The sequence below is a fragment of the Takifugu rubripes genome, chromosome 8 (assembly GCF_901000725.2).
Source record: "Takifugu rubripes chromosome 8, fTakRub1.2, whole genome shotgun sequence".
Taxonomy (NCBI): Eukaryota; Metazoa; Chordata; class Actinopteri; order Tetraodontiformes; family Tetraodontidae; genus Takifugu; species Takifugu rubripes.
Window position 1 is genome coordinate 10694764 of NC_042292.1, and position 11899 is coordinate 10706662.

The 11899-nt window shown below is 41.4% G+C and overlaps 1 protein-coding gene and 1 long non-coding RNA gene across 2 annotated transcripts; both read right to left on the reverse strand.

Annotated features, from left to right (window-relative positions):
* Positions 1-2078: 2078 nt before the first annotated feature.
* On the reverse strand, positions 2079-3201 carry LOC115250664 (uncharacterized). The gene is made up of 2 exons (XR_003889237.1): positions 3140-3201; positions 2079-2589 (listed from the first exon to the last, which is right to left on the reverse strand). It is a non-coding gene; the product is annotated as an uncharacterized lncRNA (long non-coding RNA).
* A 616-nt stretch (positions 3202-3817) lies between these two features.
* Positions 3818-11329, reverse strand: LOC105416807 (NACHT, LRR and PYD domains-containing protein 12-like). The gene is made up of 7 exons (XM_029841044.1): positions 11286-11329; positions 8435-8545; positions 7647-7757; positions 6847-6959; positions 4954-6736; positions 4346-4519; positions 3818-3836 (listed from the first exon to the last, which is right to left on the reverse strand). Exons 2-7 carry the CDS (start codon positions 8542-8544, stop codon positions 3818-3820), a joined length of 2310 nt encoding a protein of 769 aa, XP_029696904.1. The 5' UTR covers position 8545; positions 11286-11329.
* Between the last annotated feature and the right edge of the window lie 570 nt (positions 11330-11899).

Below are 11899 nucleotides of genomic sequence, written 5' to 3' on the forward strand. Positions count from 1 at the left end.
CAGAGAGTTGAAGTGTTCCTCTCCTGCATGATCCAACATCGATCCCTTTGCTCCTGCTGCAGCCAGAGCTGCTGAGTCCAACACACACAAACACTCCAGACGGCCTGGGTTCTGCTCAAGGTTGCTTCCTGTTAAAAGGCAGTGTGAAAACTGTGCAGTAACTCACTTTTAGTGCCCTAACAACAGATGGCAGAGCACAACATAGGGCGGCGGCTTAGCTTTTGGATACCCATGATTGGCTGCATAAAAGTTTATGAGATTTGGTGAAGTTGTGTAGCAGAACAACGGGTTTAAACTGAACTCACACACAGCCATGAGTGACACTGCAGATGAAAAGCACATTTTTAATTTTGGGGGCTCTCCGCAAGGTAACTGGGGCCCTACGTGTTCTACGTACTCTGTAAAGGGAGCGGCGGTTCTGCCACAATAGTTTTGATTATTAAGCCTAGAAGTCTCAGATTCTGCTTTACGTCTGTGTCTCCTTTCAAATGTATCACCATAAATATCAATAATGGCTGTTTCATAGCATAGAAAACCTGCATAGAAATTAGCTCTTCGCACAGGACTTGTTGTCCAATCAAACAAAGGAGTTCCTATATTAGAACCCCCGCAGGAATAAAGACATTTTCCTCCTACAGCTTTTATAACTGACTGCTTCTGCCTAGGTGGAAACCTGGTTTACAACTGCTGCGGATTAGTTATGTTGGAGGACAATGTCGACGCAGGACAAAAAGAGATGTGAGAAATGGGTTCCACTCTGAATTGGGACAGAAAAAAAGCTCCAGTTGATGATTTGTCAGTTTCAATCAGTAAGTGAAGACAGACTTGTGGACAGGAACCAGCAACAGCTGCAGCTGCTGGATACAGGAGGCAACAGATTCCATCAGTGTTGGATGCGGTGCACACTCTCAGCAGGGCAAATAAGAATCAAACATTTTGGATACATGATTGTGAGGGCTTCTGAAAGCTCATCAATACTGCAGCCTGGCTCTGGATAACAAGTAAGTTCATTACCATCACTCCCAGTACACACACTTACAGACACACACAGATAAAACAGCAGTTCCACAGAGGTCAGGATGAGGAACCTTTCATGGAATAATCGAGGTCTCATTAATCACCCTTGTCACATGAACCAGGCAGACTCACGTGGCACATCACAGATTTAAATTAATGACTTTTCAACCCTGAATACCCTTCTGATCAGAGATCAGCTCCTCCGTCATGCATGCAGCGCTCTGGCGCCCCCTCCTGGTCTCCATATGAAATTCTATTTTAACCGTATGAACGCGCATTGGGTAATAAGAGAGTGAGATAAAGGTCATTTCTGTCTTTGTAAAAGTCACTTGACTCATCTCACTTTAAGAATTCATTACCACGAATGCATTATTATTATTGAAATGATGTTTTTCAGTGGTAGAAGCATAATTTTCAGTCTTTTATGCTTTCCCAAATAAGCACCAAGACTACAGCGAATTACTGGAGCTCCACAGCTGGGTGGAATGCCTCTTTCCTTATTCGACTCTACTTGACCCTTTTTAATAAATTTATAGAAAATTAAAAAAGATATTCTCTCTCTTGTCAGTTGCCTCAGCCACCGCAGCATAAAATCTGTCTGTGACCCACTAAATTGAGGTATAATTAATAGACATCTAAAACCAGCGATGTTCTAACAAATTCTGCCTGACTGATACTGCTGTTTTGGAACCATCTGAGTGACCGCTGTGCCATTGCAGCGGTCAGAAATGTCAAAGTTCCCAAAACGAATTCACAAATTCTCCTCAAACGAGATTTTCTGCAGGCTTTTTTTGCACGATGCCTGGGTCAACATGCAGGAGACAGACAGACAGACAGACAGACAGACAGACAGGCAGGCAGGCAGGCAGACAGACAGACAGACAGACAGACAGGCAGGCAGGCAGACAGACAGGCAGGCAGGCAGACAGACAGGCAGGCAGGCAGACAGACAGACAGACAGACAGGCAGGCAGACAGGCAGACAGACAGACAGACAGACAGACAGACAGACAGACAGACAGACAGACAGACAGAGACAAATAGAAAGTCTTTACGCTCAAGAGTCTGTTAGAAGCTTTATTTAGAGAGTTCCAGTAAGAGAAAATGTTTTAATGGAAGGGTGGTTCAATTAATCAGGACTGTTGACAGCTGTAATTCAGATGACCTTCCTGTTAATAACAGGACAGACTGTTGTCATGACAACTCCACCAAGTTTATGGTTGATCTGAATGGCAGACTCCTCTCTCTTTGTACCTAAACGTGAAGCTCGTCAACATTCTTCTGTTACAGTTTCAGTGATAAACAGGGTCGAACAGGAAACACTGGATCTCTTTTTTATTACAATGTTGACCCAAATCCTGACTGAACCTGTCTGGACTCACTTCTAATGATATCTGATGTCAGAGTCGCCAGCTTATAGTTTGGACTGATCACAAGATCAGACAGCAGCTTCACTCCTGAATCCTTCAGTTTGTTCTCACTCAGGTCCAGTTCTGTCAGATGGGAGGGGTTGGACCTCAGAGCTGAGGCCAGAGAACCACAGCTGATCTCAGATAACCTGCAGCGTCTTAGTCTAGAAGAAGAGACACGAATAAACAAAATTTGTTAATTGTAATCAGATGGTCAATGTTCACTTTATAGACTTACTTAAATGTGCTTAGAATCCTCCTGAGTTACTAATTTAATTGCTGTTTCTTTATAAAAATTACAAAGTTTTTAAAATATAAAGAAACTGTTGTTATTTTTCTGGGCTCGGAAACTTTGTTCCATTACTTATTGCACTGGTCATTTCCTTTCCTTACAAAGCTCAGTTTAGCTATTTGAGAATGAACTGCGTTTGGGAGTAAGGAAAAACGTGGTGCTGCACTGAGATGTTGGATCAACATAGCAGCATATTTGGAGGCAGATTAATCCTGCTGAACTTTAATGCCTTCATCACTCGCAGGTACCGATGCCGTTTTGGTGGCCACCAAAGTATAAATAGTGTTTTCGCCCGAACTCACCCACAATGCGCTGGGGCCAAAAGTTCAACTGGGTCGGGTCAACTTGATTCTTACATTTGTGAGTTACCTAAAATCTTAAATGAAAACATACAAGAAGAAAAGCCAAGGCCATGAGCTGACCTGAGAGTCTGCAGTTTACAGTTTGGACTCTCCAGTCCAGAACAGAGCAGCTTCACTCCTGAATCCTGCAGGTTGTTCTCACTCAGGTCCAGTTCTGTCAGATGGGAGCGGTTGGACTTCAGAGCTGAGGCCAGAGAATCACAGCTGGTCTCTGATAAACTGCAGTCAATTAATCTAAATAAAGAGAGAATAAATTTGAATTTATTCATTTATAACCAAATGTGTTTCGACCTTAAATATTTGTTTCACACAATTTACCAGAAATTTGAAAACTGATTCCACACAAAACGATTAATACAGCAAAAACAGGAATTCGTGATATTGAAATATTTAAAAACTTTGAAATGTAAATAAGGATGGAAGTCAATGGATTGATGAACAGCAGTTTCTCAGTGTTTTATATTCTAATGATGGACGTTGTCTTTGACTCATGGACATGACTGATGATGAATTCAACTATCATAGAGCATTTATAATGGTTTTGTATTCCCTCACAGGTCTCATGACCCCAATGCTCTTCACCCTTGTCTAATTGTCAACTCCCCTTTTGTAAAAAAAAATAAATCCTGACCCCTGTACCGGGTCTCTATACCATGACTGCATCCCACCACTCTTTACTCATGTACTTCTTACTTTTATGGATGATTTTTTTTTTTTTAAACAAAAGAACAGATTTTTTTACTTCATGTGCACTGATCTGGAAGTTAAGAAAAAAATATGAAGACTGTCTTTTATTAAATAGACTTAGATTTCGTGGTGTTATTACCATTATATTCTGTTGCAATCATGTTGTGAAGTAATGAAATTCATGAGCTGACCTGAGTGTCTCCAGTTTACAGTTTGGACTCTCCAGTCCAGAACAGAGTGGCTCCACTCCTGAATCCTGCAGGTTGTTGTGACTCAGGTCCAGTTCTGTCAGATGGGAGGGGTTGGACCTCAGAGCTGAGGCCAGAGAACCACAGCTGGTCTCTGATAAACTGCAGTCACTTAATCTAGAACAAGAGATGAAACATCTTAATTATAAACAGATGTGTTCGGTGTTTGCAGTTCCATGGAAACCTGTCTGAAAAAATCCTAAATTGATCTTTATTAAAAAGTTTATGAAATTACAAATTGTTTAAAATGACAAGAACCAGTCTCAGAGCAAAACACTAAAATTCAATTGTAATTGAACATGATGCAGACTGTATGAATTCATGAACTGACCTGAGAGTCTCCAGTTTACAGTTTGGACTCTCCAGTCCAGAACAGAGCAGCTTCACCCCTGAATCCTGCAGGATGTTCTGACTCAGGTCCAGTTCTGTCAGATGGGAGGGGTTGGACTTCAGAGCTGAGGCAACGACTTCATAATGAGGCTTTGACAGTCTGCTCAACCTAAAACTTTGAAGACCAAGAAAATGATTCTGTGGTTATTAAACAATAAAATATTTCATTTAGTTTTCTTCACCGCTTTTTCCCTGTCATGGTCACATGGAGCATGCAGGAGCTTACCCCAACTGTAAAACCTACAAACCTATATGTTTATTTTACATCAGAAAAAGGAAAAACACCAGGTGTTTCCACAAAATAGTAACATTACTGCATTGTAACCACAAATAATGTTGGGAATATTCAAAAGCAGCATTATGACCTTCAGCCAGAACAGGAAGACAAACAATAAACAGAACATCTCATGCTTCAGAAAAAATATACCAAAATGCAAACCTGACATTAAAGAACAGCCAGATATGCAGTACATTTGGATAATTTGATATTAATACAACCTGTGAAAGATTAATTGTTTTCCGTATCCGGACAAGAACATCTGGACTTACTCAGCCTTCCTGCAGTTCCTCACAGCTGGAATCAGCCTGAATCGTCCCGCTGCTGATGTGTTGTACTTCCGCAGGTTCAGCTCATCCAGAACCTCCTCTGACATCTGCAGCAGGTAGGCCAGAGCAGAACAGTGGATCTCTGAAAGGTTCTGCTCTGATTTCTTTTCAGACTTGAGGAGCTCTTGGATCTCCTGATGTACCGAATGATCATGCATCTCCATCAGACAGTGGAAGATGTTGATGCTTCTGTCTGGAGGGATTCCATCAGTGTTCATCTCCTTCAGGTTGTTGATGACCCTCTGGATGGTTTCTGGGTGGTTGTCTGTCCGATTCAACAGTCCTCCCAAGATTCTCTGGTTGGACTCCAGAGAGAGACCATGAAGGAAGCGGACAAACAGGTCCAGGTGGCCATTTGTACTTTTGAGAGATTTCCTTATGACTTCCCAGAGAAAGCTGTCCACAGATTGGAACAAAGAAGGTGAGAATGTGAGGAAAGATTTTATAACCACTGTGTTCTTGTTGGTGTAACAGTGGAACATGTAGACTGCAGCCAGAAACTCCTGAATGCTCAGATGAACAAAGCAGTAGACTGATTTCTGGAAGATCACACTCTCTCTTCTGAAGATCTCTGTACAAACTCCTGAGTACACTGACACCTCTGAGACGTCCAGTCCACATTGCTCCAGGTCTTCTGGGTAGAAAATGATGTTTCCATTCTCCAGATGTTCAAAGGCCAGCTGCCCCAACTTCAGCAGGACTTCTTTGTCAGCCTCAGTCAGTTCCTCTGATCTTTCTGTTCCTTCATACTTCTGCTTCTTCCTCTTTGTCTGAACCATCAGGAAGTGTGAGTACAGGTCAGTCAGGGTTTGGGGCAGCGCTCCTCTCTGCTCTGTAGTCAACATGTCCTCCAGAACTGTAGCAGTGATCCAGCAGAACACTGGGATCAGACACATGGTGTGGAGGCTCCTGGAGGCCTTGATGTGTGAGATGATTCTCTTGGACAGATCTTCATCACTGAACCTCCTCCTGAAGTACTCCTCCTTCTGGGAGTCAGTGAAGCCTCGTACCTCTGTCATCCTGTCAACACACGATGGAGGAATCTGATTGGCTGCTGCAGGTCTGGAGGTGATCCAGATGAGAGCTGAGGGAAGCAGGTTCCCCTGGATGAGGTTCATCAGGAGCACGTTGACTGATGACACCTGTGTGACATCAGAGATGACCTGTTGGTTGTTAGAGTCCAGTGAGAGTCTGCTTTCATCCAGGCTATCAAAGATGAACAGAAGTTTACAGAGAGTCAGATCTTCTGCTCTGAGCTTCTGTAATGTTGGATGGAAAACATGAAGCAGTGAGAGAAGACTGAACTGCTCCTCTTTGATCAAGTTCAGCTCCCTGAATGAGAGCAGAAGCACCAGACTGATGTCTTGGTTCTCCAAACCTTCTGCCCAGTCCAGAGTGAACTTTTGCACTGAGAAGGTTTTTCCAACACCAGCGACACCGTTGGTCAGAACCACTCGGATGTGTTTCTCTTGCTCAGACAAGGCTTTGAAGATGTCCTGGCACTTGATTGGAGTGTCCTGGATGTTCTTCTTGGAAGTCCTCTCAAGCTGTCTCACCTCATGTTGTGTGTTCACCTCCTCACTTTGTCCCTCAGTGATGTAGAGCTCAGTGTAGATCTTGTTCAGCAGGATTCCACTTCCTGCTTCATTAGTTCCTTCAGTCACATGTTCACATCTTCTCTTCAGACTGATCTTGTGTCCTTCTAGAACCTCCTGTAGTTCACTTACTAAAGCCAGAGAAAACAAAGGCAACATATTATTGACATCTACTATAAAGTCCTCAACAGAACTCCAATTCTTGACGTCACATGTTGAATTTTACAGTGAACAACTTTACTTTGTAAAGTCGTCATTTCAGCATCTCTCTGCAGGCTGTCAGAGTGTTCACCAGAGGACTCTCCTGGTGGGGCAGACTGGACCCAGCGTGGGAAGATGGACTCCTTCCTGTCACTGGCAAACATTTGTGATTGAATTATAGGTCATTGTTCGGAAAATAACATCATCATGACTGAGTTTACTGAAATATTATTTTGACTTTACATTCATTTTTCTTTGTAAATGTTTTTAATTCTTACTTTTGAACTATGTATCTAATATATCTAATGATTCCATCTAATCATTTAATAAACACAAAGATGCAAGAAGGGAAACTCAGCTTCCCCTAAAGTGTCAAATATTCACTGTTATGATCATTCACTAAAAAAGCATTAGAACACATTCACCTTGAAGACAAGTTCATACAGATTTAGTGTGTCTGGGGGGGAATGGAGCAACGGAGTAGCCCCATCTGGCCTGGACACTGGGCTTCTGCAGCATGACTGGCATATCAGTCAAAAGGCTGAATCAGTTTTATCTATTTTAAGATGTCACTTGAGCTTTGGAAGCTCACTCCCATCGGGGATTTTGCTAGTGAAGACACTGCAACCCCGGTTTTAGAATGTTCTTGGCAAAGTTGCGTGACCATTTCCATTGTTTATGTCTTTCACCGTCAGTAAAACACATCCATTGTATTTTCTTGTTCCAGTTTAACATCAGTGCCTTAGTTTGTTTGATCATTTGTTGGCTAGGTCTCATAGCCTTTCCTGTTTGAACAACTGCCAGATGCCACTCTTATACATGCAAAATCACTCGGTTTACTTTGGGTTTGAATGTCCAGTTTCATCTCTGAAGTATAAAGTTGTGTCTTTGGAGCAGTCACTGTTTAGCGACGCACAGCAGGAGACTGAAGACTCTGCTCTGTCCTCCATACTGTGGAGACATATTACAGACAGGTCAAATTTGAGGAAAACAGAAAGATCAACCCCCCAATATCCCAAACCTGAGCAGTGAAACTCCAGTTCTTCAATGCTGATTAAAAAAAATACCTCGAAATATTTCCCCTTCAATTACTTTTCAATAAAATCCTTGTGTTACACTCATTCCGCGACTCTTAAAGCTCCTGAGTCTGGATTGAATACTTTAACACTGAGTCTTTCCAGCCACACCAGTTAGTCGGCTTCTGTTCTCTCTGCAGTGGGGCTGCAACGATTCCTCCAGTAGCGCCATTACAAAAAAATGACTCAGGAATTTCCCATGCCCCGTTTTTTTTAATTACATTTTTAAAATTAAATTTAAAGTCAAAAGGCTGAATCAGTTTTTTATCTATTTTAAGATGTCACTTGAGCGTTGGAAGCTCACTCCCATCGGGGATTTTGCTAGTGAAGACACTGCAACCCCGGTTTTAGAATGTTCTTGGCAAAGTTGCGTGACCATTTCCATTGTTTATGTCTTTCACCGTCAGTAAAACACATCCATTGTATTTTCTTGTTCCAGTTTAACATCAGTGCCTTAGTTTGTTTGATCATTTGTTGGCTAGGTCTCATAGCCTTTCCTGTTTGAACATCTGCCAGATGCCACTCTTATACATGCAAAATCAATCGGTTTACTTTGGGTTGGAAAGTCCAGTTTCATCTCTGAAGTCTAAAGTTGTGTCTTTGGAGCGGTCACTGTTTAGCGACGCACAGCAGGAGACTGAAGACTCTGCTCTGTCCTCCATACTGTGGAGACATATTAGACAGGTCAGATTTGAGGAAAACAAAGATCAACCCCCCAATATCCCAAACCTGAGCAGTGAAACTCCAACAGTTCTTCAATGCTGATTTTAAAAAAAATACCTCGAAATATTTCCCCTTCAATTACTTTTCAATAAAATCCTTGTGTTACACTCATTCCGCGACTCTTAAAGCTCCTGAGTCTGGATTGAATACTTTAACACTGAGTTTTTCCAGCCACACCAGTTAGTCCAGTTAGGTTCTGTTCTCTCTGCAGTGGGGCTGCAACGATTCCTCCAGTAGCGCCATTACAAAAAATGACTCAGGAATTTCCCATGCCCCGTTTTTTTTAATTACATTTTTAAAAATTAAATTTAAAGCACACGTTTCTGTTTTAGTGTGAAACAACGTGCTACGCGTCCCCTGTAAAACTTCAGTCAAGCCAACAAACAGAAAAGCCAGCAGACACTCAAATTCCACTTGCTCTGTGTATACGAGGCATTACGGTAAATTCTTAGCACAACGGCATAGAAAGATAGAAGCGGATTTCTCTTGCATTTATTTCATTCAGTAATTCTGAAATTCTTCATGGTAGATTAATCGGAACAATGAATATGTATACCAACGTGAAAAAAGGCTTTTTGAACAAGCAATTTTGGGAATGATAAAAACATGTTGGGAACATTCATACTTCATATTGTAGCGTGTTGGGGAGGGTCAGAGCAGGAAATTCCCAGCATGCTTTGTAACAGTGTGTTCTGTGGGTCCCGGTTTGTGTTAACCCTGTTTTTTATTTGTTGTAAATGTCATCCTTAGCAACTTTCAATGTTAATGTTCTATTTATTGAGTTCTGGTCGTTGATGTGTTTAATTACTGTTTTGATTATTGTTTGCACCTGGACACCATAAGCGAGGTTTTGTGTGTCATTGAAGACTTCCCTTTGTTCGCGCGTCTTGTTCAGTGTATTTTAAAGAGGCTCTCTGCAGTTAAATGGCGGAATAAGTTGGCAGAAATCTGCGTCTGAGTTCTTCCGCAATCAAGAACCCGCCACAATATTTGAATTGAATCAGATTTATTGCCACTGTTCATGTAATACACAGTATTACACAAGCTAGGAATTTGTCTTGGTGTGACGCTGCGACATTCAACATAAAGAAATATTTTGGGAAAATTTCGAGTTATCACTCAATGATTCCACTTAAGGCTGATAGTCCTCCACCGCAAAATATTCTGAAGTAAATTTCAGAAAATTCTGGTGAGACAATGTCCCAGAGGAGACGCGCTGGAATCCAGGTTTAAAAAACGGAAGCCGAAAATGCCATTGCTCAAACTCATGCGCATGCGCACAGTGAAAGTATTGAGTTGAAATCAACAGGAAGAGAACAGGTAGACACAGGGTGAGTTTGAAAAAAAAAAACCCAAAACATTTTAGTTAAATAAATCATGCGGCGTTAATAGTCGCCATTTGACTACATTTATGTCAGTGTTGAACTTAACGTTAGCGAGTTTTCTTTTACTTTCGAATAAAAACTGGTGCGTTTCAGGTTTCAACACTATGGCGGAGGACATGTTTGCCTCTGAAGAGTGACACGTCCAAAGAAGTGGACCCTATAAATTTCAGAGATTAACCGGGACCTCTAAACCCAAAGTAAGAAACCTGCGAGGGATTTTGTGTTTATATGACCTGAACTTCAGAAGGTTGTGAGTTTACCTCTGGAGAGGTTTTATTCAAGCCTTAAACTACAGGACTTTGAGTGGTGATCTCAGTTTCTATTTTACATATCAGCCTAAAACCATGTGACCTCGCTTCCCCACCCACCTCAAAGCTGTAATCTGTATGGATCTATCACGGATCTAAGAGAACGGTGGGGTGGGGCTTTGTTCGTTCCTCTGAACTTACGTACATCTGAACTTAATGCGGGAAATATATTTAATGACAAAAGAAGCCGAATTATCTGCTTGCGCTGTGAATCAGTCTCCTGAAGAAGAGTTACATAAAAACATGTTAACATAATCAAAGCCCTAACATGCTATGTATACCATATGTTTAATGTAAATGCACATTTTGTCTATTGCATTATATGATTCCATCTAAGTCTATTATGATGCACTTTGCGCCTGAAAATCTTTAGAAGACAGCGATGCCAGGAAGTAAAAATTGCTTCATGGAGAGTTGTGTCGCCATCTGCTGGTCAAGTCATAAACTGCAGGTGGAAGAGCTGTTAACCCTTCACTGTAATCATACTACTCATACATCAGAAGACTGAAAAGATTTGGAAAAGACGCTTGAAATTCTATCATATCATACCTGCTTACATCTAAAAACAAGTTGTAGAGTTTTTAGTCCCTATCTAGTGTCAGACTTAGATTTTACAAATATTGCAGGGTCACTATTTACAATATTTAAAATATATACTTATACCTATCATCAGAAATATGGTGTAACAGTAATACATTTCAACAGTATGATGGAGGAGGACAGAGAAGAGTGTCCAGTGTCCAGTTGTGTGTCTCTGAAGAGTGACATGTCCAAAGTGGACCCTATAAATTTCAGAGATGAACCTGGACCTCCAAACCCAAAGTACCGGTAAGAAACCTGCAATGGATTTTGTGATTATATATGACTGTCACGGAGTGAGCCGTGCCACTTACGCACACACTTCATACGCACACACAAACATTTCATTTCCATTCTGTTCTGTCTTGGGTTACTCGGTTTAAGCATTTCATACACACCACTTTTTACCATAGCTCACCAGCAGGACATACTTCCTCGTTTGGGGAAACCGAAGGACTGGTCCATGATTGTATATATGGAGGGGTTTCGCGGGGTGCTACGGCACAATCTATTTTAGCGGGGGTGTTTTATTGGGGTAAATTGAACATGTATTTTACTGTGCACTGGGTGGTTGTTGGTGGTGGAAATTTGTTTTGGAAGTTTTACGCATATTTTGTATTTTCTTTTCGGTTGTAATTTTGAGTTTGTAAATGTATTAGTTAGCGTAATAATTTTGATAATTGGTTTCACCTGTGGGAGGGGCTACAGGTATAAAAGCCCTGTAGTAGGCCCATGACGGGTCTTCGGCTTCTTGTTGGTAGTTGAGTTGGTTGGTTGTTGTTTTGGAGAAAAAAAGAAAATTGTTGGAAAAAGAGTTAAAGTGGTGGTGTGTAAGAGTGTGCAGGGTCTGTATGTTTTGTATGGATTTAGCCACTTTATTTTTGGTAAATAAAAATACGTTTTTGGAGGAAAGAATCTCCCATCTCCCTCTGTCTCCTCCACCGCCGTTCATCCTTGCGACAATGACAACTAGTTGGTCACCTAAACATCAGAAAGTTGTGAGTTTATATCTGGAGATTTTT

What these genes read in the sequence shown, in the direction of transcription:
- LOC105416807 (XM_029841044.1), bottom strand. Translation starts at nt 8,544, where the DNA reads ATGGAGGACAGAGCAGAGTCTTCAGTCTCCTGCTGTGCGTCGCTAAAC. An exon ending in ACTGGACTTTCCAACCCAAA is followed by an intron (nt 7,758 to 8,434) that starts GTAAACCGATTG and finishes ATGTCTCCACAG; the next exon opens with TATGGAGGACAGAGCAGAGT. An exon ending in TGAAATGACGACTTTACAAA is followed by an intron (nt 6,737 to 6,846) that starts GTAAAGTTGTTC and finishes CTCTGGCTTTAG; the next exon opens with TAAGTGAACTACAGGAGGTT.